This window comes from Podarcis gaigeae (assembly GCF_964106915.1).
Source record: "Podarcis gaigeae genome assembly, chromosome: 14".
In the NCBI taxonomy this organism is placed as follows: Eukaryota; Metazoa; Chordata; class Lepidosauria; order Squamata; family Lacertidae; genus Podarcis; species Podarcis gaigeae.
The window spans coordinates 46913951-46937429 of NC_139690.1; the positions used below are offsets into that span (position 1 = coordinate 46913951).

A 23479-nucleotide genomic window follows, 5' to 3' on the forward strand; every position below is an offset into this window, starting at 1 on the left:
TCCATTTTCACCTGTGGATGGGAAATGGAAATACAGTGGTACTTTGGTTCTCAAACTTAATCCGTTCCAGAAGTCCGTTCCAAAACCAAAGCGTTCCAAAACCAAGGCGTGCTTTTCCATAGAAAGTAATGCAAAATGGGTTAATCCGTTCCAGACTTGTAAAAACAACCCCTAAAACAGCAATTTAACATGAATTTTACTATCTAAGGAGACCATTGACCCATAAAATGAAAGCAATAAACAATGTACTGCAGTCACACAATCAATCAATCAGTAGTTGAACTGGGTTCCACACAGTCACAAAAACAAAACAAAAAAGCCGCAAGAACAAAAATGCAAAATAAATAGCAAAACCAGACAGACCTCAGTGTAATGCTCAAAACGGAAGTGTAACACTCAAAACAGAGCATGTTCAGCTTCTGAAAAATGTTCGTAAAGCGGAACACTTACTTCCGGGTTTGCAGTGTTTGGGTTCCAAGTTGTTTGAGTACCAAGGCGTTTGAGAACCAAGGTACCACTGTAGAGCAGATTCCCTTAAGTGCGAAGGATATTTGAGAGAGGGCCTTATCAGGGCTGAGTCTGAGGGGTGCCAGGAATTAGGAGCTCTGGACAAATAAGTCAGAACTTTAGGGCAAAGGGCAAGTCAAGGCAAAAGGATGGTAAAAAAGGTAAAGGACCCCTGGGTGGTTAAGTCCAGTCAAAGGCAACTATGGGGTTGCAGCGCTCATCTCACCTCAGGCCGAGGGAGCCGGCGTTTGTCTGCAGATATGTAGTCATGTGGCCAGCATGACTAAACAACTTCTGGTGCAACAGGACACTATGACGAGTGCCTGAATGCACAAAAACACTGTTTACCTTCCCTCCGCAGTGGTACCTATTTATCTACTTGCACTGGCATGCTTTCAGACAGCTAGGTTGGCAGGAGCTGGGACAGAGCAACGGGAGTTTACCTCGTCACAGGGATTCGAATCGCTGACCTTCCGATCGGCAGGCCCAAGAGGCTCAATGGTTTAGACCACAGTGCCACCTGTGGGCTAGGTGGCTGGGTCAAGAAGTAAACTAAAAGGCCCGACGGAAGAGCAAATCAAAACCAGAATCTTAGCCAAAGGCTTGCCCCGAATGGGGAGCTGTCCACAGATCCAGCACAGGTCTTGACATTGTGTCCATCCCAAGACTACTCAACTTCGCAAGCTGGCACTGTCAAAATATCCCTGTATCTGTGGTGTGTGTGTGTGTGTGTGTGTGTGTGCAAGGCCAGATTTTGTGCCAGGTAACCCTGCTATCTGAAGCACTGGGTTCAAGGGGATGCGAGGCTCTTGATGCACCTTTCTTTTCCCCCCAATATTTTTTATTAATTTTTGCACAAATATCTCCAAACAAACAATTTCACAACTTGCATATTTTTGTCTTTTGGACTTCCCTCAGCTTCTCTGACAATCATCCATGTTTAAAATTTTAACTACGCATTCCCAAAATTTAGTATCGCCTTTTAAAATACCTTTTCAAACATATTTACATTCTTGCAATATTCCCTATATTTTCACAAAGCTTTGTGATGCACCTTTCAGGAGTTTTCCATTCCACAGCTCAAACAAACAGTGCTAGACGCCGTTCATTTATTCATGGCATGAATTAATTCAGAGTTACCGATCCCAGTGCGCAAGTTAATCAGCTTAGACCGCAGAGGCAAAGCATGCATGCAAATCGTACACCGGAGCCTTCGGGATCTAGCGGCCTTATACACCGTCAGACCGCTGGGTTCCTTTAAACTGGCGGCGCCCAGGGCAGAAGCTGGGAATCTTAACCTGGGACCTGAGAGCTGATCCTTCAAAACATCTGGAAGTCTACGAAAGGGAAGGGGTGTGGCTCAAGGAGTAACCTGTCCTCCTTCGCCGTAGTGCAACTTGGTAAATTTGGACCCTGGATTTAATCGTCGTATGGGGGAAGGGGGACTTTAGATAGCCAAGTGGCAATATGATCCTTCAGTTGTGATGCAAATTCTCCTTTGCTATTCCATGTTTTGCAGCTGCTTCCATATTCCTAGTATGCTCAAGGGAAAAACAAAATAATAATAATAATAAATAATAATGTTTTTTATTTATTTATTTATACCCTGCCCATCTGGCTGGGTTTCCCCAGCCACTCTGGGAGGCTTCCAACAAAAGATTAAAAACATGATAAAACATCAGTCATTAAAAACTTCTCTAATAATTAATACCCTGCCTGGTGTGCTTTCGAACTGCTAGGTTGGCAGGAGCTGGGACCGAGCAACAGGAGCTCACCTCGTCGTGAGGATTCGAACTGCCAACCTTCTGATCGGCAAGCCAAAGAGGCTCAGTGGTTTAGACCACACCAGTCAAAGCTCTGCCTAGTGCTTTTACTTTTAGCCAAAATAACATATGAAGCCGAAAACTCTGGCCTATCCCCAATACTATCAGATTCTCTGCATTGTCCTCTGTCTCCTTTTGCCATTGTCAGGCAATAATTGCTGCTGCTCTGAAGGAATTGGTGGCGGTGGCAGCTGCTGCCGCTGTCCGCCTGCATGAGGGAGAAAGCCTCAATTAGAGCTCCTTTGAAGAGTGGGGGGTTTTGCTTGAGGGAATCCCGCGCGTTTAGCTCCGGCTGATTGAATTAAAAATGGCAGAACGGTTGCTGGCGAGGGGCTTCGTTAAGTTTAGCTCAGATCATGCTGGCTAATTGACTTAAACGGCTGCGACGAGGCACTCTGCTCCTTTACGGCGGGCAGGAGTGCCTCTGCGTCATCGCTTGGTGGCCCTTTTCTCGAAATTTCATTTGGGATTACGCCGCTGGAGTCTTTTCCCTTAGGGATGGCTTCCCTCTTTGGTGACCGGTCTCCCAGTGGCAACCTCGTAGCGAATTTAAACGCGTTTGATGAGGACATCCTTCTACATCCACACAGCTTATAGCGAACACTAGTTGCCACCAGGGACGGGGCAAGAAAAAACTCCTAATATCACCTTTAAAAGCAAATCTACCATTAGTCAATGGAATCAGTCTGTATTATTAGTGAGAGGAACATTGCTTTTATTAATGTTCAGCTCAAGAGTCCTTAGAAGCCAAAGCAAAAAATCCTGGAAATTTTATTTCAGCATTTTGAAGCGGATTTAAATGCTTTGAGTTCTATCGATGCTCACGCTTCCTGTTTAGTCTTCTCAGTTTTGCTAACCCGATAACCTAAAATCAAAAAAGGGAAAGGGGGGGGGAGTTCCAAAAACATTATTTAGGTGTTGCCCCAGCCACTCCGGGCAGCTTCCAACAAATTAAAACCCAGTAAGACCTCAAACATTAAAAACTTCCCTAAACAGGGCTGCCTTCAGGTGTCTTCTAAAAGTCAGATAGTTGTTTATTTCCTTGACATCTGATGGGAGGGCCTTCTATAGGGCAGGCACCACCACTGAGAAGGCCCTCTGCCTGGTTCCCTGTAACCTCACATCTTGCAGGGAGGGAACCGCCAGAAGGCCCTTGAAGCTGGACCTCAGTGACCAGGCTGAATGATGGGGGTGGAGATGCTCCTTCAGGTCTACAGGGCCAAGGACATTTAGGGCTTGAAAGATCAGCACTAACACTTTGAATTGTGCTTGGAAACATATTGGGAGCCAATGTAGGTCTTTCAGGACCAGTGTTATGTGGTCTCGGTGGCCCCTCCCAGCCACCAGTCTAGCTGCCACATTCTGGATTATTTGTAGTTTCCAAGTTACCTTCAAAGGTAGCCCCACATAGAGCAAGCCCCAAGCGGGAGATAACCAGAGCATGCACCACTCTGGTGAGACAGTCTGCGGGCAGGTTGTTAGAATTCCTGGTCTATGATTGCAGTCATGGGATTGTTGTCTTTCACATGATGTGGTATGTTTTGACTCCACAGAGTGGGAAGTGACAGAGACAGGATGTTTGTGTTGCTGTGTTCCGTGAAGTGGGACTATTGTCCTTTGTTCTTTTGTTCTTTTGCTCTTTGCTGTCTGATGCTAGAGAGAGAGGGAGCCATGTTGCAGTGCTCCGTGTGTGTTTATATGTAAATAAAGTAGATTAGCCAAAATGCTGAGTTGCTGAGGTCTGTCACGCATGATGTGCAAACTCTGCGGATCCCTAAGTGCGTCAGTGTCGGTTGGCATCGGTCGCTGTGATGTTCAGGCAGAAGAAAGCTTTTGAAGCTCCCGAACGATTGACCAGGAGGAAGAGAACATGCCAGTCGGGCATGTGTCTCTACCAGGGTCCTACTTGAGCGTAGGCTGAACTCCTGACACAGGTAGGGACTCAACCTGCATACCAGATGGAGCTGGTAGACAGCTGCTCTGGATGCAGAAGGCTGCAAGCAGGACCTGAGTCGAAGAGCAACTGATACTCAGAAGCACTACTGACAGTGGAAGGAGAAAACCCCACCATGGCTAGTAGCCATTAAGCTGAGTTTAAATCCATTTTGAATTAATGTCCAGCTCTTGGCCAGAGTGTCTTCTGAGCCAGCGCTGGAGCTTATGCTGAAATCTGGTCCTCAGCTGTGTTCACATCAGAGATGGGTGGGGGCAGAGGTTGGATATACAAACATATATTTGGGAAAGTAGCCCAGATTTTCTGGGAAGAGGGTGGCCCTAGCTGTCACTCACAGCTTCCATTTGCATTTCTACAATGGCTGGCTTTTCCTAAATAATAATGATATATATATATATATATAATTGGACAGTTCTGCCATACCAGCAGCTGTGTATTGGCTCTATTTGTCTCCAGTCACCCGCCTGTTCTCTGGCACATCAGTTTTGGCACCAAACTCTTTGACTGGAATTGATGGACACATCTAAGAAAGGGCTGGTTGCCAGGCAGGCACTGGACTGGTCAATTGCATCTGAGCATCCAGGAGGGCGATGACGAGAGGGCAGCGAAGGGTCTTAAAATGTGAATTTAGCCTCCATCAGCAGCATGGGTGGAAGGAAGAATCATGCTGGACATTTGGCATTGGCCAAATGGGTTGGTGTCCAAATTTTATTCGAGGGTGGGGAGGGAGAAAGATGGCTGCAGAACCTGGGGAACATAGATGGAGGCATTTCTTACCGGGGTTTCTGGCTGACGGCTCCTTAGTTAGCAGGTAGCCCAAAATGACTGGTTGACATTTCCATAGTGGGTCACACCTGTCACTGTTCCTCATGGCATTAAAAGCAGTGATGCACACTTTCCCCTATAGGATGCCCAGTGCGGGATTTATGTATAAGCTAAACAAGCTATAGCTTAGGGCCCCACTCTCTGGAGGGCCCCCAAAAAAATTAAAGGGCGAAAAACTGGATGTAAATTTCCAAAATATAAGATAAAAAACAAATAAGATGAAACCTACATACAGCAACAGTGTTTTGTGTTGTATAGGCTCCTATGATGTAAGTAATGGGCCTCTCCTGCTAGCCTGCTCCCTAAAATTTCATTGGTTTCAATTCAACAATTACTTTGATAAACTACATATTTTGTTATGTGCATATGGCTTTAGATACCCATTAGGTCCATAAATCACCATATAGCATATATTCAACACAAAAATAAACAGTGACAAATTGTTGTTGACCAAGGACAGCTGGACATAGAAAAGGCCCCATTACCTTCAGGAGCTTAGGGCCTCATCAAACCTAAATCCGGCGCTGAGGATGCCTTTCTGAACACATTTGACGACACAAAATTCACACAGTTGCACCACAAAATTCAAGGGGGGGGGTTGGAATGTGAGTTTTGAAGGAAAGCTATGTTTCAGTTCACATACAGTTTGGGGAAGCGTGAAATAGGTAGGTTTGTGTTAAAATGTGAACTGGGGTGAATTTCATTTTAAAAATTACACAAAGATGTAAAAATCACATTTGTTGCCTACTTCTGCCTCCCACCAATGGTGTGTCATAGAACCCAGAGGATCATCTAATTGAATCCCCCTGCAATGCAGGAATCTCAACTAGATCATACATGACAGGTGGCTACCCAACACCTGCTTCATAACTCCCAATGAGTCCACAACCTCCCGACGGAGTCTGATCCATACCTAGCGTGATGGCCTGGGACTCGGGCTCGGACTCAAAACCAGAGGAGTCTCAGTCCACACTGGATTCTTTGCCTCAGGTGGCATCTGAACCTAGTCTGGGGCCTGATTCTGAAGAGCCCCAGTCTGCACAGGTTCCCCTGCAACAAGCACCAGCTGGGCCGAGTCAGGGGCCTGAGCCTGCCCTGGCTCCAGATGCGGGGATGACCTCGTTGCCTTCAGCTGGGCCATCACTTACAGCTGCTCCACTACCAGTTGGGTCAGGGGAGGCTGAGGAGGCCTCTGGGTCTAGTAACCCACCAACATCTCCCGAGCTGCAGAGACTAAGGTCTGAGAGAAGGAGAGACCTGAGTACTCGCAGGAGGAGTGCTCGCCTTTGGGCGAGACAGGGAGGTGAGTCACCAGGGGATCAGGACCGGCCATTACCCCGACAGAGATAAAAGGCTGTCGGACCCTGCCCCAGGTTGTGGGAGCAACATTGCTGTTTGCCAGAACCTGCCTGAGACCCTGCGCCTGACCTAGCCTGGTTTCCTGCCTCGTGTCCTGCCTCGGCCCTGTCGGACTGACTCCTAGCAGAACCTCCGGGTTCTGGACTGGTCCTGGATCGTGTTTCAAGGGTTACCCCCTTTTAAACCACCTAGGCCAGAGAGACTCAGGTTCAAACTTCTGCTGAGCCATGAAGCTCATGACTGAGAGCAAACTCACACAGCTGTCTGTCATCTTCCGGGACTGGCCAACGTCGTGCCATCCAGATGTTGCTGCTTTGCAACTCCTGTTGTTCCTGATCGTCAGTCTTGCATCCTGCAGCATCTGGGTAGCCACTGGTTCCCTAACCCTGACATCAGACATGCTAACTCAGAACCTGAGCTTCCTTCTCCTACCCCACTTCTTAGAGGAGGCAAAGAAAAAGAATTGTGATGCATTAATTTCATTCAGCAAAATAATGTATTGCGTAAGCTGAAGGACTCTCTTCCAGATCCTCCAATTTCCTGTCTGTGTTAATGGTGTGCATATACAAAGCTGGGAATTGGCGGCCTTGCATGAGGTTCTCCATAAATATGTAATTATAGACCCAGAAAGAAAGGGGAAAGGGGGATGTGCTTTGTTGCTGGCGGCTAATGGCTCCTATTGGAGCTGTTACAGGCTGTGATTTAAATGTACATAAAAGTTTTTTCCCCTAAAAAAAAAACCTGAATTATTCATTTGGTAGCACAAAAGATTTCCAGGGAAAAAAGTGCCAAAGCCATCTGTTCTCCCTCTTCCTTTAGCTTCATTCAGAAGGAAGATTGAACAAGCTGAATCTAGAGGCAGTTCTGCGTGTATATTCTGTGTGCTCCCTCCCTTGAATCTAAATTTCATAACCAGGGTGAGGGGTCTGAAACTGATCGGCGGCAACGAAGCAGATTTTGGTTGAACGGGGTTATTATTCATTATTATTTTTCATTTCATTTCTACAGTGCCATATATTTTTAGGGGGGGGTATCAAAGCTGTTTACAACCCACATTAAATCATCAAATGAAACAAGCCAGAAGAAAACATTACTGGAGGAAGTGAAATTATAAAGTACAAGTTCGAAGCAACGTAATTAACAGGAAACTCAAATATTATCTTAAAAGATTTCAAAATAAAACGTTGCAAAAGAGGTCAAGTACAGATTGTGCATAGGAAAGTTGACCCCCCCAAAAAAAAAAAATCAGCCACTGGCTGATACCCTCCCCACCCCACCCCCACTGCCTCCCAGCTCCCCTCCTTCCTTCTGCCCATCATAATGTTGGGATATTCCGTTCCACCTTAAGGAACAGGCATGATTGTTGTGTGTCACATGTCTGTTTACACTCCAGTACAGCTTGCTGGGAACTTCCGTTTGTGTATAGCTTTTGCTTATGCTGTCTTGATTTGGAGACGAAAGGGATCAGACATGTTTCCTTTTGTCCTGCTGTTTGCCGAATAAACTGCTTGTAAATACGCTTACACTACCTCTCCTGCCCATAGCTGTCAAGCGTCCCTTATTTGGCGGGACAGTCCCTTATCCCAGTGCCATGTCCCGCTGCTGTCCCTTATTGATGATGTCCCTTAAATTTCCCAGGTTTCAAAGGAAGCAGCTCCTCTCCCTCCCTCCCTGCCGGCCAGGGAGGAGGAAGGCTCCAAATGTGTTGTTTGGCTGCGTAATAAGAAGTCTAAGAACGACTGGGGGGTGGAGCTTGCATGCCTTGTCCTGATCAAATCGGCTGCGTTGCCTGGGGACTCACCTTTGCTCAGCGCTTCCCAGCAGAGAGATGAGAGTGGTTTTCCTTGAGGCTTGAGGCTTCGTTTGGCTGCTGGCTGGGCTTTCTGGCTCTGGCTTGGGGCGGCTCAGAAGTTGAACATACCTGTGCTTGAAAAATCCCTTATTTTGGCTGCTGATCCCTTATTTTCAAGGCTGCTGGTCCCTTATTTTCAAATCTGTAAGTTGACAGCTATGCTCCTGCCACTTCTGTTTTGTGCGTTATCTCTGCTGAGATGCTCCAGCTTTTGAAGCTGTGGGTCGCAGATGCTGCAACAACGACTGGAGATTGTCCGGCACACCAGCCAGTGGGCTGGAGCCAGGTGGGGGCCTGCCAATTGCCCCGATTCCTTGGCTGCTTGCCAACACATAAAACATAAGATTAGCTTCCTGGATCAGGCCAATGGCCCTCTAGTCCAGCATCCTGTTCTCACAGCAGCCAACTAAATGCTTGTGGGAACCTGCTTCTTCTTTTGGCGATCCCTCGTAGCTGAGTAAGATTGTCTTCCATAAACACGATTTTAACAATGAGTCCATAGGTGGCTGTGGAGGCCAATTCTGGATCCACACGTCCTTCCACAGTGGGGACATTGGTTTCCTGGCGGGAGTTGATCACTGTGTGGATTTGCCAAGAGTGCCATCGTCCTAGCATGTTTCTCCCTTGCCTCCTGAGTTCATAGAATCATAGAATCATAGAGTTGGAAGAGACCACAAGGGCCATCGAGCCCAACCCCCTGCCAAGCAGGAAACACCATCAGAGCACTCCTGACATATGGTTGTCAAGCCTCTGCTTAAAGACCTCCAAAGAAGGAGACTCCACCACACTCCTTGGCAGCAAATTCCACTGTCGAACAGCTCTTACTGTCAGGAAGTTCTTCCTAATGTTTAGGTGGAATCTTCTTTCTTGTAGTTTGGATCCATTGCTCCGTGTCCGCTTCTCTGGAGCAGCAAAAAACAACCTTTCTCCCTCCTCTATGTGACATCCTTTTTTATATTTGAACATGGCTATCATTGTTGTTGTTTAGTCGTTTAGTCGTGTCCGACTCTTCGTGACCCCATGGACCAGAGAACGCCAGGCACCTCTGTCCTCCACTGCCTCCCGCAGTTTGTTCAAACTCATGCTGGTAACATCGAAAACACTATCCAACCATCTCGTCCTCTGTCGCCCCCTTCTCCTTGTGCCCTCCATCTTTCCCAACATCAGGGTCTTCTCCAGGGAGTCTTCTCTTCTCATGAGGTGGCCAAAGTATTGGAGCCTCAGCTTCACAATCTGTCCTTCCAGTGAGCACTCAGGGCTGATTTCCTTCAGAATGGAGAGGTTTGATCTTCTTGCAGTCCATGGGACTCTCAAGAGTCTCCTCCAGCACCATAATTCAAAAGCAATGGCTATCATATCACCCCTTAACCTCCTCTTCGAGTGTCTTCAAAGCCCAGGACACCTTTGGTCAAGGCTGTTGCGTGTCGAGGTCCTCCAATCCACCCCCAAATGATTCACGCTTCACACATATATTTTTTTTAAAGGTTTTTGGCATAATTTTGGCCACAACATAATACATAAATGTGAGTGGTTGCTTAGGCATTGGTTATGACTATCTGTCCCCACACCTAGGGACAGAACTGACCTCCGGATTCCAGCAAAAGCCAGTAAGGGAAAACAATATTGGGGAGAGCATGGAGCTCTCCCGTCACGCTCCCTGGGGCTTGCACGGCCCTAAGCCGCCTTCAGGGGTACGGACAATAGAATGGCAAGCCCCTGGATTCCTTTAACGGAATTCCCTTTCTGCAGCAGCATTGGAGGGGCAGGCACCGCCAATCCTTACCCCTCCACCAACCAATTTTTTAACCAATGCCTAACCGCAACCTTACAAGTTGTGACAATTTGCTACGCAGTAGGCGAAAACCAAATGGCACCAGCCAATCAGCCAAATGGACAAAATTCCTATCAGGCCCCCGCTCCAAAGCAGACGACCCCATGGCAGGCTTACCAAGATTCCTAAAATTAAGGAGGTTGGGCGGGTGATCCGGTGCACACAGCAGAAGTACCCAATCAGAGCTGCTTGACTTCAATTTATAACCTTTGGTCCAACCCCCAAAATGGCAGCACCAAAATTTGCCCAACAACCCAACCGCCCAATCACTGCAGATGGTCATCCAAACTAACCCGCCCAGCAACAGAGGAGTGGCCTTCCAGACCCCACCGCAACACGTGCTCTCTGTGAATGAGAACACGCAGACTCCCCTCCTGTGTCTTCCAGCAACTGGTTTTCAGAAGCATTGCTCCCTCCAATAGTGGAGGTATTGCAGAGCCCCCATGGGCTTTTTCATCCATGAATGAATGAATGAATTTTATTATTATAGTCACAGACCAGTTCCGGCTCACTTACAATATCAGAAAAATCGTAAAACACAACAGGAACACATTGAATTGCAATTTGGTTTAACAGAGACAATTCAGATATAACGGCAGTTAAAAAAATATACATTAAATCTTGATCACTAAAATATAACCTAAAGTTGTCATTTAAAACCTTAAATCATTTTGGTAGCACAGCTTGTTGCCTGAGTTTTATGGTAGTCGCACAGAATTTGGCCACCCTTAGCGTGATCTCTAGATCCTTGTCCTCTACCAGGAGTTTTAGACATTGGAGTTTGGACCCCTTTGGAGATTTTTATATAACAGGAGTGATAAATACCGAGCGTATGTCCCCGTAGAAACAACAGTGTAACAAGACATGAGAGACAGTTTCTACCTCCACCAAGCCGCAGGGGCAGACTCGTTCCACGTATGGTTTACCCTCGAATCTACCCTGCAATAATGCAGATGGCAGCACGTTGAATCTAGCGAGGGTAAATGACCGTCTGTATTTGGGTATTTGTAATTTTGACAAATAATTTGCTGGGGTAAATCCTCTCCCATTACATCCATGAATTTGTCTAATCGTCTTTTAAGTCCTTGAGCCCGTTGTTGTTGTTGTTGTTGTTGTTGTTTTGTTACAGCATTTTGATTTCCGACTTCTAGTAGTTTGGTGTGTCATCCAGTGTCCAGGTTCACTGGCTCTGATAAGGTTTAGCTCACAGCGCAGATTAAAAACGCTTAATATGCAGACATTTCCATCCCTGCATTGAGCCTCCCAGTTCTCCTAGTTGTGGGCATTGTGTGACGTGGAGAGTTCCAAAAATGCACTCCAAATCTCTTGGAAGCTAGTATTTTCATGCAGTTTATAGAGCAGGGTTTTCTCATGGCTTGCTAAACGCAGGAGTTCTTGTATCCAGTTTTCCACGCATGGCTTTTCCAGTGTTGGAGGATTATTCTTAGAAACGTTTTCTAGTCAGGAGGCTGCTGGCAGGCCACCGCCTAGTAACAGAAGCTCATCTTATTGCTTTGGCATTTAGAAAAATGTATATATTATCCTTTCTAGCAACAAAATGGTTCTTGATCCCAAGAAAATGTTTAGTCCCAAGGCTAGCAGAAACAAACTCCCTTTTCTTCAGAACACACGGAGATCCTACTGGATAAACTGCACTATGCATGAAGGCATCCTTTATTTTATTTGTCCCAATTCTTCTAACATTCAGTTTCGCCGGAGTTCTAGTCAGCAAGAAAAACTTTTCTCAATCTTCTTTTTACATGACATGCTTAGTTTTATAAACATCCACCATGTTGCCTCTTGTTGTTTAGTTGTTTAGTCGTGTCCGACTCTTCGTGACCCCATGGACCAGAGCAGGCCAGGCACTCCTGTCTTCCACTGCCTCCCGCAGTTTGGTCAGACTCATGTTTGTAGCTTCAAGAACACTATCCAACCATCTCGTCCTCTGTCGTCCCCTTCTCCTTGTGCCCTCCACCTTTCCCAACATCAGGGTCTTTTCCAGGGAGTCTCTTCTCATGAGGTGGCCAAAGTATTGGAGCCTCAGCTTCAGGATCTGATTCAGGGCTGATTTCCTTGAGTATGGATAGATTTGATCTTCTTGCAGTCCATGGGACTCTCAAGCGTCTCCTCTAGCACCATAATTCAAAAGCATCAATTCTTCGGCGATCAGCCTTCTTTATGGTCCAGCTCTCACTTCCATACATCACTACTGGGAAAACCATAGCTTAAACTATACAGACCTTGGTCAGCAAGTTGATGTCTCTGCTTTTTAAGATGTTGCCTGTTACTTAAACTAAAAACCTCCAGACACTGCAACCTTTCCTCATAGGCCAATCGCTTCTTCCTGTAGCCCCCGCTTGCACTATGATTTAAGTGAGTTTACCATCCAAAACTGTGCATGCTCAGAGTATTCTCTCCTCTCCCTCCCCCACACATCACCTGTATGGAATGGCTGCATGGAGAGGTACAAGAAAATGCTTAATGCTGACCTTCAGAACTGAAGTCATACAAATGGCCATCTAAAGGAGGCAGTGCAAGGCCATTAAATCCAGTGTCCAAAACAGGGTGGTGGGGAACTGTGCTCAGTCCAATGGCCACATTCCCATCTAAGCCAGGGGCCACTTGTCTGCCATCTTGGCTGTCAGCTTCCTCCTTCTCTTCCATCTCACAGTTGCCCTTGTAGAAAAGAGGATGGAGATAAAACTAGAATCAGTTCCGGTGGAGCGCGGAACCTAATGCAGGCGAGGGTTCTTCCTGCGGAGGTAACCCCAGCTTTTTCGCCAGTTTTTGGAGGATTTGAGGGCGCCAGAACCTCCAACCAAGCCTCTGGTGGGTGTCTAGAGGTCCAGGTACCCGGCAGTGCCAGACAGCCGATCGCTCTGTCGTCAGGTAGCCTTTGAAAAAAAGGTGAAGAGTACGACGGTGCGGGCGGCAGGCAGTCGGGCAGCCATTACAGCGGCGATTTAACGGCGATTTAGCGAAGCCCCGAGCCTGCAAGGGATAGCGCTTTGCTCTCAATACGAAGAGACCCGGACATATAAAACAGACAGCGAACTGAATAAAACAAAATAAAGGAAGTCTCCGGGTAAAAAAAGGGGAGAAAGTTCGAGTTCTGCGTTGGTTTGACTTCAGCGGAAAAAGACGCAGTGTTGCGAGCAGAGCTTAAAGAGAAAGTAAGTTACCGCCAGCGGATACTGTTTCCGTCTCCCTCGGGTAGCTATAGTTTAAAAGGAAAAAAGAAACTCCTTTCTTGGTAAGGGAGAAAGTTAAGAGGGAGCAGAAAAGAGGGGTGATAGAAAAGAAATCCCAGCCGGCAGGGTAACCGAAGAAACGGAAAAATAGAAAGGATTGGAGCTAGAATATTTTCCGGAAAGTTAAAGCAGCGAGAGAGTGAGAAGACGCTCCGACGCCATCTTAAGAGGGGAGGCAAGGAGAGGCGCCGTGGAGGTTGCACTAAACGACTCAAAAAAGCGTTAAATACGGGGATACCGGGTACTACAAACATACCGGCTCAGTTGTTGGAGAGGTTACGTCGCAGCTTATCAGACCCCCGCGGGGTTGCTACCCCCCGCCCGGGAAGCTAACTAAGAAACTTTGGTTGACGCGGCAAACAGACGGGACAGACGGATTCCCATGGAGGGGTGCGCCTAGTAGTACACTGCACTATTTTATGACCACATTAGGGCCACTTTATTACTCTCCTCTGAGCCTTCGGGCCGGTGTCAGCCTCGGAGAGTAGCCTCCCTCCTTGCAGGACTGAGCTTTAGATACTTCCAACATAAATGCTTACGAAGTAGGTACGGACCATCTCAAAATAGCTTAGGTCATTCAAATCGATATCAATACTGACAGTCAAATCCTTCTTTCATTTGTGACATTCTGAGTAGCCCCTTACAACTCTGACTCACTCCCCAGCTTATCAATATTAGGACAGTATGGGTTATCAACTCGCAAACTGAATTCACGGACATCGAGATATCGGTTGGATTAGCCCGAGTGGGGGCAAGAAGCTTATAGACTGAACACTTTCGATTAAAAACGGCCAACTAACCCACCCTGAGATTTGGGGGGGAAAAGGACAGAAGTCAAGTATATCAAGCATACTAAGCAGCGGGGAACGGTGAACGGACTGGGCTATTCCCTACACTTATTTGTGATTTAGTTTTCTGTTTGGTTAACGTAATTCTCCGATTTATTCACTTGGGGCTGTATCTCCTTTCCTCTGATTGTGATGGCCAATGTGATATTGATTAAGGGGTTTCGGTACTAACTTAAGACTGTGTTTGAAGTAAGGGCAGAAGCCCTAAAACATAGAAACATCAGATTAGACAGGCCACAACCTGACCCCCAAAGAACTGCGATAATGGCATATAATCAAAAAAAAGGACCGGAGGGGGGTACCCCAACAGATAGGAAAGCCTCAAAACAAGAAACAGAATTTAGAACAGAAATATTGAGAATGTTCGCAGAAATAAAACAAAGCGAGAAAAATTTAGAGACAAAATTAGAGCAGGTAGACAATAAAATTGGAAAAATGGATAAAAAGATTGAAGAGACAGTAAGTGAACTTAAAGGTCAGATTAAGGAGGTATCAAAAAGAGTGGATGAGGGGTTTAAAAAGACCAAACAGGAAATGAAAGAAATGAGACGGGAAGAAGATAAAATGAAAGATGAGATAGTAGACCTATATAAAAAACAGGAAGAATTAAAAGACTCTATCGCGATGAATGAACTTAAACAAAGAGAAGCGAACTTAAGGCTGAGACAGATTCCGGAATTACTAAATGAAAATATAAAAGAAAGACTAACAAAGGAAATGGCACAGTGGTTAGAACTAACGGAGGAGGAGGTGGCAGGAGCAATACAAAATGCATACAGAATGAAAATTAAAGCAAAGAAAGCAAAGAAATATCCAGGTGACTGTTTAGTCACATTCAAAGACAAAGAGATGAGAAATCTGATTTTGCAAAGAAATAGAGAGAAGAGACTCTACATTGACGGAAATTACATAATCATATTTAAAGATATTCCAATAAGATTATTGAAACGAAGAGAATCGTATAAACCACTGGTGCACTTGCTCAAAAAAAATAGAATAGACTTCCGCTGGGAATTTCCGGAAGGTGTTACTTTCTTTTACAAAGGAGTCAAAAGAAGACTGACTAGTCCGGAGGAAATAGGAAAGTTTACAAGAAGATATAAAGAACTGCAACAAGGAGAGGAGGAGCCGAAAGGAGCCGAAGGCGGAATCAGACGGAGGGAAGACTCAGAGCCGGTAGAAGAGGAAGAACAGAACGAAAGAAAGACAGACGAAGAGGAAGAAAACGAAGAAGAAGAAGGAATAGAAGGATCTTAGGCTAAAAATTTGAAATTAATAAAGATGACTTTAAAACTATGGAGTTGGAATGTGAATGGGATGAATGATAAGAAAAAACGGAATTGTATTGAACGCATTTTAAAAAAGAAAAATCTAGATATTACATGTTTACAAGAAACGCATGTCGCAAAGAAACATAGGAAAATTCTGATCAATAAGAGGCTAGGGAACGAATTCATCTCCTCAGATAAAGAGAAGAAAAGGGGAGTAGTACTATACATTAAAAACAAAATCGAGGCACACCAACTATTTAAGGATGAGGAAGGAAGAGTGATCGCGGTTCGTATCAAATGGCAAGGTGAAGCATTGATAATAGTGGGGATCTATGCCCCTAATGGGAATAAAACAGAATTCTTTAGCTCACTGGAAGAAAAATTATTTGAATACATGGACCAAAAAATTATAATAATGGGAGATTTGAATGATGTGACCTCAATTGAGATGGACAGACTAAGAAACTCTAAGAATAGAGAAGGGAAGCTACCTAAGACATTTTTCACACTGATTGAAAACTGTAACCTTATCGATATCTGGAGATTAAAACACCCTCTAGAGAAACAGTTCACATATCACTCAGAACCGAACCAATCATTTTCAAGAATAGACCAAATATGGATATCGAACGAATTGACACCAAGAATAAAAAAAATTGAAATCCAGGCCAAAGTACTATCAGATCACAACCCAATTGAAATGGAAATGAAGGGGACAGAAGAACGAACGTTCAGATGGAGATTAAATGATAATCTATGGGATGATCAAAAATTTGTCGATAGAATCCGGAAAAAACTAGGGGAATACTTCCTAGACAATTCAGATAAAGGGGTGAAATCAAGTGTGGTATGGGACGCGAGTAAAGCGGTAACGAGGGGTCTTTTTATCCAGCAAAATGTTCTGAAAAAAAAGAATAAGGAAAAGAGGTCAAAAGAAATTCTGAGACAGATTATGGATAATGAGCAGAAATTGATCACAGAACCGAATAATGTAAATATAATGCTGGAAATAAAGTCCCTTCAAACGCAATTTGCAATGATGATAAATAAGGAGGTCGAGTGGAACATAAAAAGGTTAAGACAAAAAAACTTTGAATTTGCCAATAAGTCAGGTAAATGGCTCGCGTGGCAAGTTAAAAAGAGGAAAGAACAAAATACATTCAATAAAATACTAATAAATGATGAAGAAACAACTGATCCGAAAGAAATTAGAAAAGGTTTTTTAGAATTCTATGAGCAACTATACCGACACAAGGAAAGGAATAATAAGAAAAAAATAGACAGATACTTAAAAGAAAAGATGGTGAAGAAGATGTCATCTGAGCAGAAAGAACAACTAAACGCCCCAATCTGTAGAATAGAGGTGGAAGAAATGATTAGAGAACTGAAAAGAGGGAAGGCCCCGGGTCCAGACGGGTTTACACCGAGCTACTATAAAGAAATGAAAGACACATTGATGATTCCGCTTATGGAAGTAATGAACAACATCTTAAAAGAAAGAGATATGCCCAGATCATGGAAAGAGGCCTTTATTACCATCATCCCAAAACAAGATTTGGACCTAACCCAAGTCAAGAATTATAGACCCATCTCCTTATTGAATACGGACTATAAGATTTTTGCTGGCATTTTAGCCAAAAGACTAAAAAAGATATTAATAAGGACGATACATGAAGACCAGACGGGCTTTCTCCCGGGTAGGCTAATAAGAAACAACACAAGATGTATAATTAATCTTATTGAATATTTATCAGATAGACACGACAAACCAGCTAGCCTAATTTTCATAGACGCGGAGAAAGCCTTCGATAATGTAACTTGGGACTTCATGTTAAAAAATCTGGAAGTAAGGGATGTGGGACAAGAGTTTTTAAACGGCATCAAGGCGATTTACACAGAGCAGAAGGCGAGGCTGATAGTCAACAATGTCATCACTGAGGAGATAAATATATGTAAGGGAACAAGGCAGGGCTGCCCGCTCTCGCCGCTGCTCTTCATAGTGGTGTTGGAGGTACTATTGAACGCAATACGACAAAATAAGAAAATCAAAGGGGTAACATTAGGTTCAAATGAGTATAAAGTCAAAGCCTACGCGGATGATGTTGTTCTTACGGTGGAAGAACCTATAGAAAGTATAAGGGCGATCCTGAATGAGATGGAAGAATTTGGGAAGCTCGCAGGTTTTAAATTGAATAAGAGTAAGACAAAAATGATTGTCAAAAACATGGATCAGGATACGGTGGCAACAGTGCAACAACAAACTGAAATTGAGGTTGTTAAAAAGATAAAGTATTTGGGAATCTGGATTACCAACAAAAATATTGACTTATATCAAAACAATTACATCCCGGTTTGGAATAAAATTAAAAAAGATCTGGAGGTCTGGGCCAGAATGAAATTATCATTCTGGGGAAGAATATCCATGGTGAAAATGATGCTGCTACCCAAACTGTTATTTCTGTTCCAAACATTACCCATACTAAAAGGATCCAAAAATTTTAGAGAATGGCAAAGAGCGATCTCTAGATACGTTTGGGAAGGGAAGAAGCCCAGAATTAAATTTAAGTTGCTAACCGACACAACAGAAAGAGGGGGCTTTGCCCTTCCTGACATGAGATTGTACTACGAAGCATCCTGTTTGTGCTGGTTAAAAGAATGGGTTAAGTTGGAGAACAGAGGGTTATTAGATTTGGAAGGGTACAATAACAAATTTGGGTGGCATGCGTATTTATGGACGGACAAAAAGAGGGTGCATAAGGGTTTCAGCTGTCATATTTTTAAGGGTCCACTAATAGAGGTCTGGGACAGATATAAAAACATACTGGAGCCGAGAATACCACACTGGCTATCCCCGCAGGAGTTAACAAGTGTTAAGAAAGTTAATACGGAAGAAGAGTGGGGGAAGTACAGGGAGATGGTCATTAACGAAGGGGGTAAATGGAAAATCAAACCATACGACCAGGTAAAAGCGCTCACACAGGGCTGGCTTCACTATTTTCAGATAAACGAGATGTTTAAAACAGAGGTGAAGGAAAGGGGATATGAGGAGAAAGAATCTATATTTCAAAAAGAGATAATAAATAGTGAATATAAAAACCTCTCCAAAATGTATAAAATCTTATTAGAGTGGCACACAAAGGATGAGGAGGTGAAGTCAGTGATGGTACAATGGGCTAGGGACTTCGGGTATAACATTCAAATGGAAGATTGGGAAAAACTCTGGAGGGAGAATATAAAATTTACGGCCTGTTCGTTACTGAAGGAAAATATCATGAAGATGCAGTACAGGTGGTATATGACGCCCGTTAAACTGGCCAAGATGTATAAGATAGACAACAAATGCTGGAAATGCAATCAAAAGGAAGGGACATTTTACCATCTATGGTGGGAGTGTAAAAAGGTTAAAAGTTTCTGGGAGGAAATATATAATGAATTGAAAAAGATCTTAGGTTATACCTTTGTTAAAAAACCAGAAGCATTCCTACTATGTATTATGGGAAAAGACATTAGGAGAAAGGACCACAAATTCTTTCAGTATGCGGTGACGGCAGCCAGAATAGTAGTAGCCCAGAGGTGGAAACAAGAAGAAACCCCAACGGTGGCAGATTGGAGAGGAAAACTGATAGAATATGCTGAGTTGGATAAGTTAACAGGGAAAATAAGGTTCCTAAAAGATCAAAAATTTATTGAAGACTGGGGGAAATTCATAGGATATCTGGAGAACAAATGTATGGTAAAAACAACGCTTGTGGGATTCAAAGAGGCTCTGTAAAGAACTAATAAGTATTGCTTAATAGAAATAATGTATCAAAGGGGTATGAATGGCAATGTGTAATTTGAAATGTGTATCTAAGATTTAAACACGAATGAAGGTTCAACGACGTCGAAGGAAGTCCTAAATGTATGCGAAAGGTTGAAATTTGGAAATAATGTATATATAAGGATACCAATAAAATTTTAAAATGAAAAAAAAAAAAAAAACTAGAATCAGTTGGACTTCTTTAAAGTCACAGTTGACCTTGTCCCGTAGTTTATGTATCAATTTTGCCAGTTTTACAGAGTCCATCAATTTTTCTTGCCACTGTTCTTTTGTAGGGGTTTCTTCATTCTTCCATCCCTGTGCTATTAAGACTCTTGCCGCCATTGTCACATACATAAATATATTCTTCATTTTCCTTGGCGGGTCTTTTCCTACAATCCCTAACAGAAATGCTTCAGGCTTTTTTTACAAATGTTAATTGGAACATTTTCTTCAACTCATTATATATCATTTCCCAGAATTTTTTAATTTCCCTACAATCCCATCACATATGATAAAAAGTCCCTTCTTTTTCCTTACATTTCCAACATATATTTGAGCCAGTTTTATACATTCTTGCTATCTGTACTGGTGTTATATACCATCTATACATCATTTTCATATAATTTTCTTTCAGTAAGGAACAGTCTGTGAATTTTAAATCAGTTTTCCACAATCTTTCCCAATCTTCAAACATTATATTATGACCTATATCTTGTGCCCATTTAATCATAACTGATTTCACCTCATCTTTTGTTTCCCACTCTAGCAGAATGCTATATGCACCTTTCAGCAATTTTACCTTCCTGGCTCCGACCTTTCATGGACACTTGCGCCACCTGCTGTTGGCCTCCTGCCTTGCATCTTAGCAGTCTCTTATAGGTGCCAGCCACTGCTGAATTCAGCATTGCAAATTAATTCTGTTTCTCTTCACCCACCCAACTTTCCCTCCAACAGGGTGATGCCAACAGATCCGACACCGATGAGGACAAGACATCCATCAACTTTGAGGAAGAGATTGAGAAGCTGAAGGAACTCCGTGCTTCTGGTAAGCTGGGATGCCATTCCCACGGTGGGGCGCCTACAGGTCCATTGAGGTGATCGAGGTACTGCCCAACCCAACCTAGTGTGCCCTCAGCCAGCCAGCCCCACGCTCACCTGCCTGCCTTCTAACTTACAAACACCCCAGGGGGGTTCCCTATCAGCTTTGTATGAAAACCCCCACCCCAGATTTCTACCTTTCACCGTCATAAAAATCCTGTAAGCGGTTTATGTAAAAGCAATATAAATATGATAACATTCGATTTTTAAAATTCCAAAAAATGACATACAGTGGAACCTCAGTTGTCAAACACTTTGGAAGTCAAACATTTCAGCTTTCAAATGCCGACAACCCAGAAGTGAATGCTTCCGTTTTGGAACTCGCCTCAGAAGTCGAGGCGTGTTTCTCCGTTTTTTCAATGGATTTTGCTAACCAGCAATTGCGCCTTGGTTGTCAAACGTTTCAGAAGTCGAACGGTCTTCCGGAATGGATTACGTTCGACAACCGAGGTTCCACTGTACAGGCAAAGTGCGATTGTGTATCACAAAACCAAGCAGCCGACAAAGCAATGAAAAATTAAAAGTCCTACAGAGGACATTTCAGGACATTATGAGTTCTGTTCTCCAGCTGATTCAAATTACAAACACAGAGCCGTTGGGAAATGGGAGCCTGTTTGCTTCCGCCATTGATTGCTGGAGAAGGCATTAGCTGTCATTGGAGAAAAGCACTTTGCGAGGAAAAGAACGTCAGGTCTTCATGATGTCTAGATCCTTGGTGGTTCTCTTTTAGGGTGGGGCAATCCAACTGAGAAAGTTTTCAATGCTGCTTTCGGGCCAGGTGCTTCAAGTATCCAGCTATAAGTCAGAATAGCATTGTACATCCCCAGCAGCTGTCATACTGAGATACCTGCTGAGAATTTGACCGCTCTGTCCATGCCCTTGACAAGAGCTTTTCCCTCTTCCAGAGCTGAAGATGTACTCTCTCGCCGTCACCCCCAATGGCCACCTGGAGGGCAAGGGGAGCATGCCCCCGCCGATCATCATGCGCACTGCTGCCACGCCCATGCCCACCCCAAAGTGTTCCCCGCACATGGACGCCGTCTACCCCTTTGCGGACTCCAGAAGAGGGAGCAACGCCTCAATTGACCCGCTGAGCTTCGACCAAAAGTCCTTGGTATTTTACAAGTGTTGCTGGTAGCTGACATTTGGGCAGAGCAGGGCGGGTGGAGGCTACTTTGCAACTGGGCACACAAAGTACTCGGGACCCCCAGCTTTTGATGGATTGCCTCTCCTCATATCCACCAACCTGGGCACAGAGATTGGCAAGGGGGTCCTTCTCACCTATGGAGGGAGGTTTGCTGGATGGTGACACCGAACAGAGCTATTCCTGTGGTGGGGAACATTTTTCAGCGCAGGGGGCCAAATTCCCTTCTGGGCAGCTGTCCAGGGGCCGCATGCAAGTGGTGGGCAGGGGTAGAGGCAAAAGTGGGTGGAGCAATGAATGTAAATTTTACCCAGTGGAGGCTGGTCCTTTATGGCAAATGGGGCACTGCCCCACCAAGCTCAGACTGCCCTCTGCCAGCACCCCCTACCTGTCTTCTAACTTACAACCAACACCGACTGCACCTGTTGGCTTCCACCACCTCCTCCTCAGTGTCAGTGTTTTATTTAGCTATTTTTATTAGATTTATAGGGACGCGGGTGGCGCTGTGGGTTAAACCGCAGAGCCTAGGACTTGCCAATCAGAAGGTCGCAGTTCGAATCCCCGCGACGGGGTGAGCTCCCGTTGCTCGGTCCCTGCTCTTGCCAACTTAGCAGTTCGAAAGCATGTCAAAGTGCAAGTAGATAAATAGGTACCATTCCGGCGGGAAGGTAAACGGCGTTTCCCTATGCTGCTCTGGTTCGCCAGAAGTGGCTTAGTCATGCTGGCCACATGGCCTGGAAGCTGTACGCCGGCTCCCTCAGCCAATAAAGCGAGATGAGCGCCGCAACCCCAGAGTCGGCCACGACTGGACCTAATGGTCAGGGGTCCCTTTACCGTTACCTATTAGATTTATAGACCACCACCCCTTCATCATAAGATAAAAACACAAGGAGATAATTAAAAACAAAAGAGCAAAACAATACATTCCCCTTCCCAAAGACACGATTAAAAGGCTATAGGATATCAGTCAGCCAAAGGCCTGGTTGAAGAGGCACGTTTTCTCCTGGTGCCTAAAGATGTATCGTAAAGGCGCCAGGTGAGACTCCCTGGGGAGATCATTCCACAACAGGGAGCCACCACAGAGAAGGCCTGTTATTGCGCTGCCATCCTCTGGACCTCACATGGAGGAAGCAAACAAAGAAGGCCCTTCATATGGGAAGAGGCGGTCCTTGTGGTATCATGGTCGGTCCTGAGCCATTTAAGGCTTTGTAGGTCAAAACTAGCACTTTGAATTGGGCCCAGAAGCTAATTGGCAGCCAGTGCGGTAGGGTCAGGATCGGTGCGATATGCTCTTGCCCTTGTAGAACTCAGCAGGTGGGGAGGTTGTGAATAGGGAAGTCGGGAGGGGGGGGAATGGAAAAGCAGAAAAAAGACATCACTACATCATTAACTGCAGTCATTCACAAAAGCACAGACATCCTGTCATTGGTAAGCCAGCTAACTGTAGGGTTTAGTAAGCCAGACTTATGGAGGGCACTTCTATGAATGGCTACTAACCCTGATGTCTATGCTGTACCTCCAAAGTTGGAGCAAGCAATACTTCTGAAAACCAGCTTCTGCAAACCACAGAAGAGAAGAGGGCTCTTGTGCTTGCAGGTTTCCCCAAAGAGGCATCTGGTTGGCCGCTGTGAGAACAGGATGCTGGACAAGATGGGCCACTGGCCTGATCCTGCAGCCTGTTCTTAATTTCTTCCTTCCACCCTGTTTCCACAGGATGTGGCCAAGCAGCAAGTCTGAGCACAACTGCGCTCTTCCCAGTTGTCACACCCAGAAGATGGCCTTCAGAGGTGGACCATCGCCATCATGACTAGTGGCCAACAACAACCTTTCCCTCCGTGGAATAGCCTTATCGTCCATGGCTCACGGCCAGGTTGTCGTTGGCTACTTGCCATGATGGCGTCCCCTGCCCCGACT

At 44.9% G+C, this 23479-nt stretch overlaps 1 protein-coding gene across 3 annotated transcripts in view; it reads left to right on the forward strand.

The window, feature by feature from the left end:
- CACNA1H (calcium voltage-gated channel subunit alpha1 H) overlaps window positions 1-23479 on the forward strand; it is a 385142-nt gene that overhangs the window by 299748 nt on the left and 61915 nt on the right. For all 3 annotated transcript variants that reach the window (XM_083711204.1, XM_083711206.1, XM_083711205.1), the window contains exons 15-16: window positions 20278-20368; window positions 21327-21535. In XM_083711204.1, the coding sequence (XP_083567330.1) occupies window positions 20278-20368; window positions 21327-21535 (300 nt within the window). The remainder of the gene's footprint in view (window positions 1-20277; window positions 20369-21326; window positions 21536-23479) is intronic.